Genomic DNA, 16758 nt, shown 5'->3' with positions numbered 1-16758 from the left:
TATATAGGTTGTTTATTATCGTGTCGTGGCAGCTGGTCTACTCCCAATTGTCATCCTTGTTTTTATTTTTTTTTATAACAAAATATTATTTAAATGAAAAACATAAGTATATAAACTTAATGCAATTTGAAAAGAAACACTCAATCTAAATTAAAATAAATAAATAAAATTACAGTATCAATTCTGAAATTGAAAAAAAAATATCTATATATATAATTTATTTCAATAAATAAAGTAATTTCCGATTGAATGCCCAATCACAGACGACGGAAGATCAAGCAGCACTAGCAGCAGCAGCGGCGGCGGCGGCGGAGATGACGAGAGGGAAGCAGAAGATCGATGCTCAGAAGAAGAACGCCGAGAAGAACCAGAAGCCTAAAGGCTCGCAGCTCGAAGCACGCGCCGTCGGCCTCAGAGTCATCTGCCCTATTTGCAAAGTACTAATTCCTTCAATCCTTGTTTACTTCCAATTCACCGCACCCACGCAAGCACTAATTTCTTCGATTCGCCGATTGGATCTGTATTTGCCTCCATGGATGGATTGAATTCTTCTCAGTTGCAGATGAATATAACAATGAATTACTGCGTAATGTAATTTCAAATTAGAATTACTTCTCCATTAGCAATTTTCTGCGAATCAATTTATTAAAAACTCAAAACCTACCACGATTGCATAAAACTTGTTGAATATCTTCTGCATACATTTGCCAAACCTGCGTTTCCATTCAAATTGGTAGTTGATCAAATTCGATGATTAATCAGATCAGGTTATAACTTAGTAGAAAGTATTCATTAGGTATTCGTGATTTCAGGTTCAGCTAGCAAATCAGAATCAGCTTGTTGATCATTATGCTTCCAAGCATCCAAAAGAAAAGGCGCCAAGCAACTCCGGATAGCATAATAATTTTGGTAACAACTTTCAATATATTGATGTAATGGAACTATCACTATAAAATTTGACTGAGGAGGATTTCAATCTTCATGCTTTGTGTTTATACCAATGTAATTGTGTATGTTCATTCAATACAAGCTTATGTTTCAGATAGATCGATGATATTCGCCACTGCATTCATCCGATTACGCCTCTGTTTTTGTAGAATACTGAGATATTTTAGATATTTAATTTATGGTTTAGATTAAATTTCTATATCATGCCAATTTGCATTTATGTTTACGTTTGCGATCAACTCTAATTCCGTTTGATTTTGGATTTGCATTCTATTTTTAACTCTATTTGCATTTAACTTTGTTTCAATATAGAGTCAGTCCTATTTGCATTTTAGATATATATCATCTCCGAATTCATTACTACACAATTGGTCATAGCATAAAGATACGACTTTAGGTAGAGATGCTGGTTTTTTTTTTGGCTTGAATCTGTAGGGCTATTGAAGAATTAACTGAGACTATCGATTTTAGTTTCTGCAGTAGATGGTTTCCGTAGGGGTGCTTCTCGATGAATGAAAACTAGATTTAGTTCCGAAATTTCTTTATCAGAAGTTATGATCTGCCCTTGTGTGTTATTTATGTTATCAAACTGTTTTCGACTGCGTTAGACTAATCCTCGGCTGGTTATGGTGCTAATATTACAATGTGATATATGCTGAGATTATATTGCGTGGACTATTGTTATATGTTGTCAGTTCATATATTGTATTATATTATATTTAACATAATGTTGTTTGTAATGTGTTGTGCTAAGCATATGATATATACTGAGATCAACGGTGGATGCATTTATATTATATATTAATATATTGTACATGTATATGCGATGTATCATTTAGCACCTTGCACCTTAACCGCTGCGAGTTAATTCGTAGTTACGCGACTAGAATGATCTAAGGTTGTCGCTCGTTCTACCATAGGAGCATTCGATGATCTAAGGTTGTTGCTCGTTCTACCATAGGAGCATTCGATAAGTAGACGAGAATTAGGTTAAAATAACTCTTCACATAACCTACATTTGGCGATAGGGAATTAGAGTTGAATTTTAATACACCTACATATTTACTAAAGACGAAGATTCTATTGATTCGACTCTACGATAATGTAGCAACCTTGTCGGGTAGTCGAATGTATAAACTTCTTAGAAAACTAGCTTTTAAGTTAGCCAAAAAGCCTCATTCGAACAAGAACCGAATAAAGCATAACAATGTATCTTAAATTCCAAAACATCCTAATAGTTTCGACCCTAAAATCTTCATCGAAGACGAAACCCAGCATCGATAATCATTCCGACAGTCAATATATATATCCCTATAGTTCTTGTATATGATCAATGCAAGAAAAAAACAAGAGGTTAAAAATCACATCCCCATCTTACGGGTTTTTGTCGTCGTTCGCGACGAGCTTGTTGAGCAGAGTCGTGAGTAACGCATCCCGTTTCTCTGCCCGAGTCTCGTCCCGCAGCCGTCGCTGCTCCTCCCTCTCCCGCCAAGCCTGCTCCATCATCATCCTCTCCCTCTCGAGCTTCTCCATCTTCTCCCGCCACTCCTGCTCGAAGATATCCCGTTCTTCCGCGCGCCGCTCCATCGACTCCCGCCACTGGGAGTCGATTATCTGCTGCTGGGTCATGAAATTCCTCAGTATCTCCTGGAGCGCATCGAGAATCGTCGGTGTCGTCGTATAAGGTTCTTTTTCTTTTTCTTTTTCTTTTTCCGCGGCTCTCGGCCGCTTCTCCTTGCTGGGTTTTGGTCTCAGAGCGGCGGTTCGGGGTCTGCCCGTCTGCTCGACTTCGGTCTCTTCGTCCTCGTCGGAAATATCATCGGGAGTTCGATCCCTCTTCCGCCCACCGATGTTGATTTCGTTCGGGCTGTTCGCCCTCGCGGTGAACAGCGCGTGCAGCTCGTCAAAAAATGGGCAGACTCGACCGTTGTCCACGTCGGACGCTTCTTGAGCCTGCAGTTAAAGACAACATCGGATTACAACGTTTCCGAAACTCTTACACCACACGCAACTAACCGATCCGTATTACCAAAATATCAACGAACGTAGAGATAAGATAATACGAATGCACGACCAATCAATTGATCCCACACGGTGGGCAACAATCGTGATCGTCATTAAATGTTGGGATCGAAAGCCTGTCCGAGTCAAGACAACATAGAATTATAGTCATCCAACTAAAACTAACCCAATCCTAACAATAAAGAACAGATATGTGCTTACATTCGACGCATCGCAATCAATCTGCGGCGCCAGGCGCAATGATCTTTTCAAACAATAACAGAAAGATGTCTCATTGCCATTAAATGCTCGGATTTGGATCAAAAATCGATTAAATAGCAAATGTTGAAAAGCAGAACAGTAGAACCAAATGCTTAATAGGCTTTCCATCATCAACAACATTTAGCAGACAAATATTGATCTGTAAAACTGTAAGACTCAATCAAACAAACGAACAGAAAACAACAGTCATCAGAATCAACCAATCGATCATCCATCATATCCAAAAACAGCAAACGATTCAGAATACAGAAGTAGGATTGGATTGATCGAAAGAAAGTGAGATACAACAGTCATCAGAATCAACCGATCCAAAAACAACAAATAAGTCGGAATACGAAGCAGGATTGGATTGGAGATGAATCGAAATGAAGAACTAGAAGAGACTGAATTGGAAGCACATAATTGATGAGGAATTAGCTTTTCTACCTTGTATTTGTTGACGAGGTTTTTCCATTTGCACTTGCACTGCTCGCTGGTCCTTCTGTAGCCTTTCTCCCTCATCTTAACCGCCACCATTTCCCAGAGGTTTTTGTTCCTCTTCGCCGCCGTGAATTCGAACTCCAATTGCGCCCTAACTCCGATCAAATCGCGCGTCTCCTGATTGCTCCACTGAGGAAACCTTTCGTCGCGCCTGGGGAGCTCGTCGTCGTCTCCGCCAGACGCCACCAGCGACGGCGGCGGTTGGAGAGGGAGGGGAATCATCACCGGGTGGTGCTGCACCTGGAGGTGGTGGTGGTGGTGGAGAATCGGATAGGAAGACGACATGCCTTGTTGCCTGCCGGCGGCGGCGGAGGAGGAGGAGCTGGCATTCGCCGGCGAGTTGTACATGGCGGGGGATTTTGATTAGGGTTTTTGATTTGGGGGAAATCGGAAATGTGTGTTTCTTTCTCTCTACTGTAACAGAAGCTCCATTTTTGGTGAAGAAGAGAAGACTCTCCACAACCCCCCCTGCTTTTATTGGTAATTTTATTTTATTATTTTGTGAATATTTTCTGGTGTTGGTTATTATTTATTATTTATTATTAAATAATGGGAATAAATTATTTATTGTGAGGGTGAGCAGTTATTTATTAGGATGGCAAAATATTTAAAATCTGAGCAATCCTGAGTTCAAAGTGGAATATTTTGTTTGGCGTGTTTTTTGTAATAGTAATGTTTAAATTTATTGTACCAGTAATAATACATTTGTAATTTATTTTAAAAATTAAAAGAATACTTTGATATTATTGTTTAATTATTTTTATTGTAATAAAAAATTAGATACTAGTGTGACTGAAAAAAAAAATATTAGAATATACTCCCTCCGTTCCAATAGACAAAGGCTCTTTTGGTTTTTTTTTTTTTTAAAGTAATTTAAAAATAATAGTAGTATTTTATTGGCTAATTGAATTGTAGAAGAGGTTTCGACATTTCTACTATTTGACTTTATGTATCATGTAATTGTATATGTAATAGTATATCTGTCAGTTAAGTAAAAATTAAAAAAATATTTTGGTATTAGTGTATACTTATTTTTTTTTTGAAATAAAAAATTGATACTTTTTTAGTGAGATAAACGACATTAGTTTTATATTATAGTATAAATTTTTAAAAAAAAATTAAAAATTAATAACAACGTTTTTATTAAAATTGTCCAATATAAAAATAATCATACTTGTATAATACTTCCTTCGTCTCTTGTCTATCTATTCGTTTACTTTTGTTTAGAGTTTTAGGAATATTAGTATTATATTGTAATGTAGTATAAATAAATGTAAAAAGACTAAACTAACCTTATTAGTATTGTATGATACAAAGGTGATGACATTTGCGTAATATATGGTAAATTGTAAAGGTATTTATAATGTTAGTTAGATAGTACAATTATTAAAAAAGAAATTGATATTTTGCTATATGACGGACCAAACTGAAAAAATGGTTAAATTGTCAAGGGACGAAGAGAGTATATTATAAATAGGAATGATATTTTAATACTAGTGTGGGTTGAATATAAAATTTCTAGTTTGAATTACTAATCAAACAAACTTTTCACCTTATATTTATACTATTTTATACTCCTTTCATTCCAAAAGTATACTATTGGTTGTATTTGGTACAAGATATAAGGAATATTGATATTATATTGATAGTTGGTAAAAAAAGCACAAGTAAAAGACTTTTTTGCCCTTGTGAGTATATTAATTTAAAAAGTAGTGGCAATTGTGTAATAATAATGAAAAAGTAAGGATAGTTTTATAGTTATATTGTTATTTATGAAAATAAGACTATTATTTTGGGACGGACAAAAATGATAAATAAGACTATTGTATTGGGACAGGAGAGTAATATATACTAAATAAAAACATTATTGTATAATTTTTATTTAAAGTTTTATATATTTCAGAATAATAATAATAATAATAATAAGGCCATGTTTGGAAGAGTATATATAAGAATGATAGCGTGAAACAAAATAATGCAACTTTAGGTTTCTAATTTTCTAACTGAAATCATTTTTTATTTTTGAAATTTATTCCAATAACACAAATTAATTTAGATTTTTAATTGTTTTCCAAATTTTCCTATTTTAGATAATGATTTGAATTAATTACAATACACAGAGTATTTATCTTTTTTTCATATTTGTCTAGTATAATTTGTCTTATCAGACTTAATTGACAGGGTATTAGATTCGACTGAAAATTTATCCAAAATGTTGTCAAAAAAAATAAAATAAAATAAACTTAATATTCTATTCTCTCACAATTTTTTTTTTAGCATTCTATACTTTAAAAAAGAAAATACAAACAAACAAAACCCGCGTTTTTTTCCATCAAATGAAATGCAACAATATTACAGATATATATATATATATATATAATATTATTTCATATTATGTTTGGGTAATGATAAATAATATACCTGCAATATTATGCGTTACCATTGTAATACGATTATTTGTGCTATATTTTATTTAATGTATAATGCTTTGTAATAATTATAAAATATACATGGAATATTATTGTAAGGGTATATTTAGTTTGCGTTCCAAATACAGATACAAATTAAATATTTTCTTTATCCCTTAAAAATCTATTTATTTTTTTATTTTGGTCCATTCCTTTTTAGTAATTGTACTATCTACCTAACATTACAAATACCCTTCCAATTTACAATATATTACACAAATATCATTACTTTTATATCATATAATACTAATATGGTTAATTTAATCTTTTTACCTTTATTTCTACTTTATTCCATTATAATACTAATATTTCTAAAACTCCGTGCAAAAACTAAATGAATATATAGATATGGAACATAAAGAGTATTAATTAATTTATACTACTCTCAATAAAAAAAATATATTTTTTTTTTCTCGTATCAAAAATATTATTTAAAATAAAATTCAAATCAAAATTTTAAACTCAAATCAAAATCAAACAAAGTTTAACTTCTTTTGAATGCATTTGATTTCTATTTAAAATTAAAAATTAAAAATTATCACTATTTTAGTCCATATAATTTTTACTATTTTGTAAAACTAAAATTTAAATTAACATCTCGCCCTCAAATCAAAACCAAACAAATCCTTTAATTTTCAGTTTTTTGAGATTTATATTATTAATTATTGAAAAATATGAAAGTGTAATAGGGGATTATAGTTTCATTTTATAAAAGAAAGTAACATTATTTTATGGAAAATATGAATAATTTTTTATCATATAAATTAAATGCATCTTTAAGAAAATATATATATATTTTTTTCATATACTGTTGGATAAATAATCTGAATTCAATCAAAATACAAATAAATTGAATTTCGCAGGGTATACACGATTGTGGATATAATTGAGTCGCATAGATTTGTTTTCCTTATACGATATTTTGACCATATTAACGCCCCGGATTACACGAAATTCGTACAAGAATAAAATAAAGCAACATTCGAATTTTAGGCGAAAAATCGAACAAGTAAAATGTTGAGAGACCTGAGAGTATTCTACTCATTTCACTCAGATTCTGTGACCGTTTCTCTCTCATTTTCTCCTCTCTCTTCTCTCTTTCTTTATCTTCTCTCCGAAAATTCTGTGAAGATAAGCCATAAATCAGGAAGTGTTTTTTCCGAAAAGATTTGAACTTGAATTTTAAATCCAAAAGACACAATCTTTTCATGAAAATATGCAACTTTAATTTCAAATTAAAAAGATTCAATTTATTCATTAAAGTTATCGATTCAAATTTAAATAAATTTGAATTTACAAGGTTTTAGGCCGAAATTAAATAATTTAATTCCTCGTTTGAAAATGATAATTTTCAAACAACATGTAACATAATTTTTACATTCATTATATTATTTTATATTTTGTTTAATATCGTATAAACTTTCTCAAGCGCGTACCCATGCGACCCTTCCCGAAGATAGTTCGATACAACATTCTTTATCTTCGAATAAATCCAATAACAACAAAATAACCAATATATACAACTCAAGATACATTGTTTTTGTTTTAAATATATTAATTTATGTTGTTTTTTTAATAGATGCTATCGACACAAATGTATTGTCTTAGAGATTTTTTTAATAAATTAAAAAATATTATATCAGTAAGTAAATTTGTTTAAGATGAAAAAAAAAAAAAAAATCTAAAATATTGAATTTAGTATGTTAAAAATATATAGTGTGAAATAATAAATATAAACAAAATAGTAGTAAATTAATAATTACATAGAGATTACAAACACAATAAATGAAAATATATAAATGAAAACGACTATTCAAAATAAACAACCAAGATGATAAATAAAATACTCTATCAGTCTCGTGAGAAAAATATTATTTGTTTTTTTATTTATATTTTTAAATATTAGTATTATATTAATTTTTAATAAAAATAATTCTATTAATATTGTATAATATAAAAGTAGTAACATTTGTATAATATATTATAAATTATAAATATTAATTATATTAGATAAGTAATACAGTTACTAAATTAAAAAACGATACATTTGTTTTGTTTTGAGACATACATAAATAAAAATTGTATACTTCTTATGGAATGAAGGGGGTAATACATTTAAAATGAAAAAATATATATTTTATTAAAAGCAATAAAACGAAGGATTTGTTCACTTTGTGTTTTTTAAAAGGATGACTTTATAAATATTGTAAAAAAATATAATATATAATATATACATTTATAAAAAAGAAAAATTAATAATTCAGTATAAAATACTGTCTTTTTTTCACAATTCAATATATTCTTTTTATCAATTTTAATTGTTATACTCAAATTATTTATTTTTTATTATAGCAAAAATAATTAATATCAAAATATTAAAATATTTTTCATTTTTATATATGTATAGAAAATAAGAGTGTAGACTTTTATTTATTTTTTCTTAAAATTCATTAGTTGACATATATATATATATATTTCAAAATGTACATTATTGCTTTGTAAAATATATATTTGTTACTGATTTGGCCCATTTGCTAGCTAGCTAGTTGATGGGCCTTGACTTGTGACCCGGCCCAGTTTATCTAAATTATATAAGAAAATATATTTCAAATTCATATATTAAATATTAGTAATTATTTCAAAATTTAAAAAATATAAAAATATATACTCCCTCCTCCGTCCACTTACAATGTTTACATATTTTTATTTTTGGACGTTCAATTACAAAGTTAACATTTCATTAAATACCCTACTTTTTTCCACAAATACCTTTACTTTACATCACATCGTTACTTTTACACAAAAAAAAAAGTAAGGACAAAAATATCGTTACATTACTTTTAACTACTCACTATAATTAAAATACAATTATTTTTTAAATACCGCGCCAAAAATAAATGTCAACCTTCTAAATGGACGGAGGGAGTATTATTTAAGCGGTTTTAAACGGATTTTTTGATCAAATTTGTAATCCAATCCAGAGCCGATCGAATTTAAAATCTCAAAATTTACAATCCCTGGTGACTAAAATTTTGAAATAGAACCCTCCTATTAATACTGGGATAAGATATGTCCTGATTGTCATTCAAATACAAACTCTAATCATATTTTAAAATTTTATTATTTATATTTTATTGATTTTGATTAAATTGATTAGTTATTTTAATTTATTAATTACATCGTTAATCAAATCTCATTTTAGTAGTTTTGTTTTTCAATTGATTAATGTTTCCTTTTGTGATTTTCTTTGATACCTTGATGTTATAAATGACTTCATGATTTTTATTTTTTTTAATAAATATATATATTGTTTTTTTACAAAATATCATATAAAAAAACTATGGCAAAAAAAAAAAATGAAAGTAAGCATACTAAAGTTTTACATTGATGAAACTATTCACACATAGGGATGACATACCGTACCGTACCGAAAATACCTGTCGATACCGATTCCGTACCGAATTTTTCGGTATGAGTAAAATAGATACTGGTACCGTACTGAAAATTTCAATTTCGATACGATACCAATATATACAGCTTATACCGAAAATTTTGATTTTGGTAGATACTGGTATATAATGATTATACCGAAAATATAATTTTAAATTTTAAAATAATTAAAAAATTAATAAATATCACTATTCTCCACTACAAAAATATTATGAAAAAACAAATAAATTTTCAATAGTTTACATATTCTTTTAATAATTTAAAAAAATATTAATAATTATTATTTATATTAATAATTAAATTATGTAATAAAAATAAAATCAGTACGGTATCATACTAAAATACCGAACTTTTCGAAAATTCATACAGTTACCGTATCGAAAACTTCGGTACGATATCCATTCCGTACCGAATCTTTCGGTATACCGAAATTTTCGATATTTTCGACACGATACGGTGCGATAAGTCGGTATTTTGGTGTGTACGGTAAATTTATCCATCCCTATTCACACATGATGTATTCCAAAATTAAATGCCTATAATACTAAAATTAGGATAAGACAAGGATTTGCTTGTGAGATTTTTATTATGGTTTTATTATTTCAAAAAAATTTTTATAAAAATATTAAATTAAATAATTATTTTTTATTTATTATATCACATTAAAATTTAGTTTTATATTTAAAATATTATATAATATATATTTCTTTAAAAAGAAAAAAGAAAAAAAAAAAAGAGGGGGTAATTTAGCAGTGTAATAATATTTTTATACAAAATATTACGTTAAATTACACTTGAAACACAAACCAAACATATCTTTTAGTTTATTCATAAAAAGAAAATTTATAAAATAGCAAAAGAAAATTTATAAAATAGCAAATTAAATTGAGTTAAAAATATATTTCAAAATCAGAATGTAGCTTTTTCTACATGAGCACCATTTTAGACACAATCATTTTAATATGTAAAAGATTTATAATACTTCATCCGTCTCATAACTATGTATTCGTTTGCTTTTTGCACGGAGTTTTAAAAATATTAGTATTATATTGGAATGTAGTAGGAATAAAATAAAAATAACTAAAATAACTTTATTAGTATTGTGTGATATAAAGTAATGACATTTGTATAATATATTGTAAGTTGTAAGGATATTTATAATAGTACAGTTACTGAAAAAAATAAAATAGATATTTTGTTATGGGACAGACTAAAATGGAAAAATGAATATTTTGTTATGGAACGGAGGGAGTATATAAATTGATGTTTTTATGCTCAAAACATAAAAATAAAAAATCAACAACTTTGATCAATCAAAATCATTATTCTTTATAATTTTTACACAATTATAATAATTATTAACAAAAAATACTATAAATCCCTATTCACTATACAAACAAACCATTGTGTCACCTTAATAAATTTTTTATTTTTTTGTTCTTATAAAATAATACCAACATCAGCTTTACAACTAGTTAGTATCAAGTAGTATTAGTAAACAAAAAGGCCGGCAAAACAACAAACCAGGTCAAATCAAATTAAAATTAATATTATTGGGTTTGGTATCCTAATGAATCGTTTTTCAATCCACAAATTATTATATTATTCAATCCCAAAAAAATAAAAATATATATTTTATTTGTCTGTCAAATTTATTTTTATTATTTTTTTAATGTGTCCGTTAAATTTATCTTATTATTAATTGTCAGATGCAAAATGATCATCTCACATAAAAAAATCGAACTATTAGAGAAACACAGTCATTAATTATTTATCCAAACAGGGGTCTTCAACACTAATTTTAGCAAAATCAACTAATTACATTTAATTATTATCGCTCGTGCGGTATTTATTTACAACAAGTGTCGCTACCTTAATTATATTTTTTCTTTTCATTTTTCTAGAAAAATTCTAACTAAATTTTCAAAACTGCCATCAACTTTTACTTTTATCATTTTTTTCAATAAAATACTTCCGCCTTCCGGCTCCAAGGGTCACATTTAACTTTTGTGTCATTGTACTTAATATTAAAAACTATCATTATATTTATATAATTTTTTTGTACAAATATCTTTGTATTAGTATTATAAGACACTAATGAAAGTATTTTTACAATTTTTTTTTTAATTTGTATTATATTTTGATATAATAATTAATATTAAAAGATCAATATGTAAAAAGTAAATGAGATACTTAAAGCCGAACGAAGTTAGTACTCCTTCCGTCCCATAACAAAGTATTTATTTTTCTAAATTAGTCCGTTCCATAACATAGTATCCATTTTTTTTTTTAGTAATTGTACTATCTACCTAACATTACAAATACCCTTACAGATATTATACAAATATAATTAACTTTATATCACACATATGAATAAGGTTATTATAGTCATTTCTATTTTATTCGTACTATATCCCAATATAATACTAATATTTCTAAAATTAAGTGCAAAAAATAAATGAATATTTCTTTATGGGATGGAGAGAATATTTATTTTTCTTAATATCCGTATCAGACTCAAATGCTCTAATTTTACCGAATGAGAATATTAAAAAAACACACTCTCTCTCGCTCTCTCCCTCTCTCTCTCTCTCTCTATATATATATATATATATTATGCAGAGAATCAGGAGTATTTTAAATAGACATGGAAAAGTTGTATTCTGTCCTGTAGCTAATCAGCAGCCAACTGTGTTATGTTTGACTCAATAATAATCATTAAAGCCTCTAAGTCACATGCATTTAACACTATTATTTTCACCCATAAATCTTGCATTGTGTTACTATTTATTTATTTCTCTAAAATAGAGATTTGCACCGTAAGCAAAGGAAGACTAATCCATGGAATATAAATATAAAACACAACAATAATCGCAAAAAGCTGCCAACAAATATGGCTATCAAATAATTACCTTACCCATGCATCAGAATAAATCATTTAGGCGTAGCATTTTGCTATTCAAACGATATCAATCATATTTTAATTATTGTTTTATATTAGATTTTTTACTCTTATTTAAATTATTTATTTTGTTATATTAATTAAATATATCGACTATGTATTAATATCATATCATAATTTATGTATTATGCTCAAATCTTTTAATTTTCGACTCTGACTTTGACTCTGTTACGAGAGTCTTATTTCCGAGTTAATCTTGTTTTCGATTCCCCGACTGGAGTGTTGCTTCCCGCTATGACACATTCGACATTTAGCTACGATTCATCAAATTTTAAGTTTCAAATATTTTAAATATTTAATTTATATTATATGCGACAGCCTCTAAAAGTTATATTTATTTTTTTATTATTATTTTTAATATTAAAAATATTATTTTTTTATAATTTTTTTGTATAAATATCTAAGGACAGAAAAAATATTATAAATTCAGTTTTTAGATTGAATTTCTATATCACATCTATTTATAAATATCTGGATTTTATAATTAAAAAAAAAACCAGAAACTTCTACAAAATGTAAAAATTAGGAGTAGTCAATTAAATAGCAGAAGGGATTCAGATCTGAATTGATATCTACTTTCTCCTCAACAAAAACCAAAAAATCTTTTCAAATTATGTGCAGCAAATATAAACTGTAGAACTGAAATAAGAACACAAAAATGGTGTTACCTGGAAGGGAAATGGAAATCTCCGCCGCACAATCTAGGAAGTATATGAATAGCAACAATCTGAAACTCATCGGGAACTTCCACTACCCACAGCCGAACCGGCGCCGCCGCCGCCGCCACATCCACCACCGCAATGGTAGCACAGTCGCCGGAAACAACACAAACCTTCCCCGCCGCCGCCGCCACGTTCTGAGCGCCTTTCAGCACTTCGCTATCCACCACTACCTCCCACGTGTCCGTCACGTGATCGTACTTCTTCAGAGATCCTTTCGACTCATCCACCATGTATATCGTCTCCTCCGCCATCGCCGCCGCTGGACCTCTCCAGCCGGCGAGCATCCCCTCCGGCATCTCCTCCCACAGATCGGAGTCGACGTTGTAGATTATTCCTTCCTTCGCAGCGTCTCCTTTCACGTTCACCATGCACAACTTTCCTCTCCATCCGACGGCGTCAATCGCTTCGCGGCTGAATTTTCCGTCCTTCAGTTCTCTGATCCTTTCCCAACTCCAGCGGCGGCGATGGAGCTCCGGCGAACGAGATTCGTTCTCGATTAAATTCCATTTCTCAAGCGACCGCGATACGTCGTTGTTGTAGTGGGCGCCGACGCCGCTCGCGACGTAGACGGTGTCGCGAATAGCGCCGGCGGCGCACCACCGGCGAGGCGCGGAAAATTGAGGACCGAAGGACCATTCCATGGACAGCGGATCGAAAACTAGAGGTCGAGACAAGGCAGGGAGGAACTGGTCGTTAGTTGCAGCGACGACGACGAGTTTTCCGGAAACCGTCACCGATTGAACGGAAAGTTTCCGAGAAATAAACGAAGGATGTCGGACGAGGAACCGCAGCGGCGGAGGCGGCGGCGGAGGTAGGAAATTCCACTTACGCGAGATCGGATCAAAGGAGGTAAACTGTAGAACATCAGACTGATGAGGATGAGTTCCGATCGGTAGGAGAAGAGCGTACACCGACAGAAAAGGCGGAAACGACGGCGCGTAGATCAAGCGCCGCCATGAGCGGCAGACGGAGCTGAGAACCGACGGCCGGACTGGAGAGAGGCAGAGTTGGGCGATGTGGTCAGGAATTCCAGGAATCAAACACTCCTTGTTAATCTGGTGGTTGTCATCGCGATCCTCCATCTCCGCCGTGTGACGGTGGCGCTTCAGCCGTTTTGCGGTAGCTCCGGCGGTTCTGAAATCGGGCATTTATGGATTCCGATAACACAGCGAATACTTGAAGAAGATTTAAAGGGCGGAGGCTACAATTTATTTTTAAAAAAAAAAGAAAAAGAAAAAGAAAAAGAAATTTAATAGAGTAATTTAATAAATCGAATTAATTACTCATTGGAGGGGAAGTGGACACGTGGGAGAAGATGATTCGAGATCAGGAATTAAAAGGCAAAAGTTGGATTGGAGTACGACAACAAATCAAAGTTACCCCTAGTTTCAGCAATAATTACAACTGTACCATTTCATTTGGCAGGGCCAGGGTCCCGAACGCCTGGTAGATCAAAGACGTTCATCTACAGATCTTTGAAATTTAAACGGTACAGATCTGTCCATCTTGGTGGACCATCGAACTCCTCGGAATTAACCAAATAAAGAAAGTGACTCAAGTATATATTCTTTTTCAGGCTGATAAAATATCATACTAGTATTTAAAAATTAATAATTATTTATGAAAATAAATTTATAAATTATCTTGACTTTAATTATGGTGTGGTATGGGTTAGACTCGTAGTGGGACCCCATAGAGGACAAATTTTCAAGTATTCTGATTAATTTCATTTAATCTCTACTTCCTACATTTATCTAAAAATATTATCACTCCACATTATTTATTATCTTACTGAAAGTTTAAAAAATTTAAATTATTTAATTCCGGAAACAATAAATGACAAAAGCGTAAAGTAGTTGAAACTTTCCAACTACAGACATGAATGCGAGATTCATTGTAGGATAAGAAAAAGCGTGTCTTTAAGAGAAAAGCGTGTTACCAATAAAATTAAATAAAATCAATATATATATATAAATAAAGTCGTGTTTGCTAATATTTAACGTTTTTACGCTAGACAGAAAGGCGTTTTCATAAAGATGCCACGTCACTATCGGTTAATCTTTTTAAAATAATAATAAAAAAATAAAAATTGGGCCCACATAGTTGAGTGCACGGGACACCATTACAGGGTCACGCACGCTATAATACATAGAAAGTCCCGGGATCAGAAGACCCAAACCCACGACAACCGTTCGATCGGGATTTGAATCATTATATGAACAGGATCAACGATCCCGGACCAAACGATAAAGATGCTCCATTAATTCCTACCACTTTTAATGACAAAGCAAAAAAAGGTTAATGCAGAAGTTGTCTGTTCTTCTGACCTAAAAAAACTTTTCAAAAACAAATTGGTCAGTAGTGATAAAGCTGAAAAAGTTATTTTTGTCGTTTTGTGGGGATCTGGGATTCTCAATTTTAGCATAGTGCATCATCCACCGTACACGTGTCGCAAATCGGATACGCCTTGATAAATGGATGGTGCAGAGAGAATTGAAACGTACTGATTGCCATTTAAAAACGACGACACGCACTGACTTTATGAAATTATTTTTTTTTTATCCACGTGTCATGACCTGATTGGTGAACTTCAAAAGTTAAACCAAAAATAAATGCATATTCTTCCACCAATTAATCATTTTTCATTTTTATTCATTTCTTTTTTTTTTTTTTTTTTTTAAATTTAATTTTTGGTCATGACAGAATGAGAAGTTGCCTTTGGTTGGATTGTACTCAAAGTCATGCATCTATTTAGGTAAAGTGCATGTCAATACAATAATTTTAAAAAAAAAAAAAAAATCAAAAGACAAAAACAAAACAAAATTTGTAATTCTCTTCGTTATACAAATATGTGTTTATTCAAATCGGGCACAAGTTTTAGAACAAATAAGTAAAAATAAAAGATCTTTTATGATTAAAAGAAATAAGAATAAATTTAGATAACATATGAAATTTCAATTTTAATTTATACACAAATTTTGTAATTTTTTTAAAAAAAATTTAACTACATTTTAATGTTTGTTGATCATTCTTTTTAGAAGTAAAGACCATTTTTATTTTAAATGTATAAAAATAAATGAAATTGTACCGGTGTAAATAAGTTTTTATTTGATGATATTTGTAATTTTTTTTGTGAGATCTTTAATTTATACTTACTTAAAAAAATATAATATTTTGTGTTTCGACAGTCGAAACTAACAAAATAATTTTAGAGTGGATGGATGAATAGAATATCACTTAAAAATTGATCTAAAAAATTTAAACTACCAAAAAGATTTGACGCAAAAGCATCTATAGTCACCCGAACAATTCAATACAATACTGAAGCCACTTAAGACCGGGGGGAAACTCAGCCAAGAAAATGTCGTTGGAATTAAAACGGGAAATCTTTCCGACCACAAATCAAACATCACACTAATTTGATCATTTCTTATGGATAAATATA

At 30.5% G+C, this 16758-nt stretch overlaps 2 protein-coding genes across 2 annotated transcripts; both read right to left on the bottom strand.

Moving 5' to 3' along the window:
- Positions 1-246: 246 nt before the first annotated feature.
- LOC127250388 (trihelix transcription factor GT-3b-like) lies at positions 247-4182 on the bottom strand. Its single transcript, XM_051273663.1, has 4 exons — positions 3658-4182; positions 2327-2901; positions 665-713; positions 247-582 (listed from the first exon to the last, which is right to left on the bottom strand). The coding sequence occupies exons 1-4, from the start codon at positions 4057-4059 to the stop codon at positions 580-582; spliced, it is 1029 nt and encodes a 342-aa protein (XP_051129620.1). The 5' UTR covers positions 4060-4182; the 3' UTR covers positions 247-579.
- Positions 4183-7051: 2869 nt separating this feature from the next.
- Positions 7052-14492, bottom strand: LOC127250120 (F-box/kelch-repeat protein SKIP25-like). Its single transcript, XM_051273278.1, has 2 exons — positions 13260-14492; positions 7052-7302 (listed from the first exon to the last, which is right to left on the bottom strand). Exons 1-2 carry the CDS (start codon positions 14459-14461, stop codon positions 7254-7256), a joined length of 1251 nt encoding a protein of 416 aa, XP_051129235.1. The 5' UTR covers positions 14462-14492; the 3' UTR covers positions 7052-7253.
- Between the last annotated feature and the right edge of the window lie 2266 nt (positions 14493-16758).

Source organism: Andrographis paniculata, unplaced genomic scaffold (genome assembly GCF_009805555.1).
Source record: "Andrographis paniculata isolate CXL003 unplaced genomic scaffold, ASM980555v1 Contig37END, whole genome shotgun sequence".
In the NCBI taxonomy this organism is placed as follows: domain Eukaryota; kingdom Viridiplantae; phylum Streptophyta; class Magnoliopsida; order Lamiales; family Acanthaceae; genus Andrographis; species Andrographis paniculata.
Note: the sequence above shows the minus strand (reverse complement) of the source record. Positions and strands in the feature narration are given on the sequence as shown.

Excerpts from the sequence above, each read along its gene's own strand:
- LOC127250388 (XM_051273663.1), bottom strand. The coding sequence starts at position 4,059 with ATGTACAACTCGCCGGCGAATGCCAGCTCCTCCTCCTCCGCCGCCGCC. Across the intron at positions 2,902-3,657 it reads ACCTCGTCAACAAATACAAG|GCTCAAGAAGCGTCCGACGT; the intron begins GTAGAAAAGCTA and ends CTTTAACTGCAG. Across the intron at positions 714-2,326 it reads GCGAACGACGACAAAAACCC|GTTTGGCAAATGTATGCAGA; the intron begins GTAAGATGGGGA and ends ATGGAAACGCAG.
- LOC127250120 (XM_051273278.1), bottom strand. The coding sequence starts at position 14,461 with ATGCCCGATTTCAGAACCGCCGGAGCTACCGCAAAACGGCTGAAGCGC. Across the intron at positions 7,303-13,259 it reads GATTTCCATTTCCCTTCCAG|AATTTTCGGAGAGAAGATAA; the intron begins GTAACACCATTT and ends TTATCTTCACAG.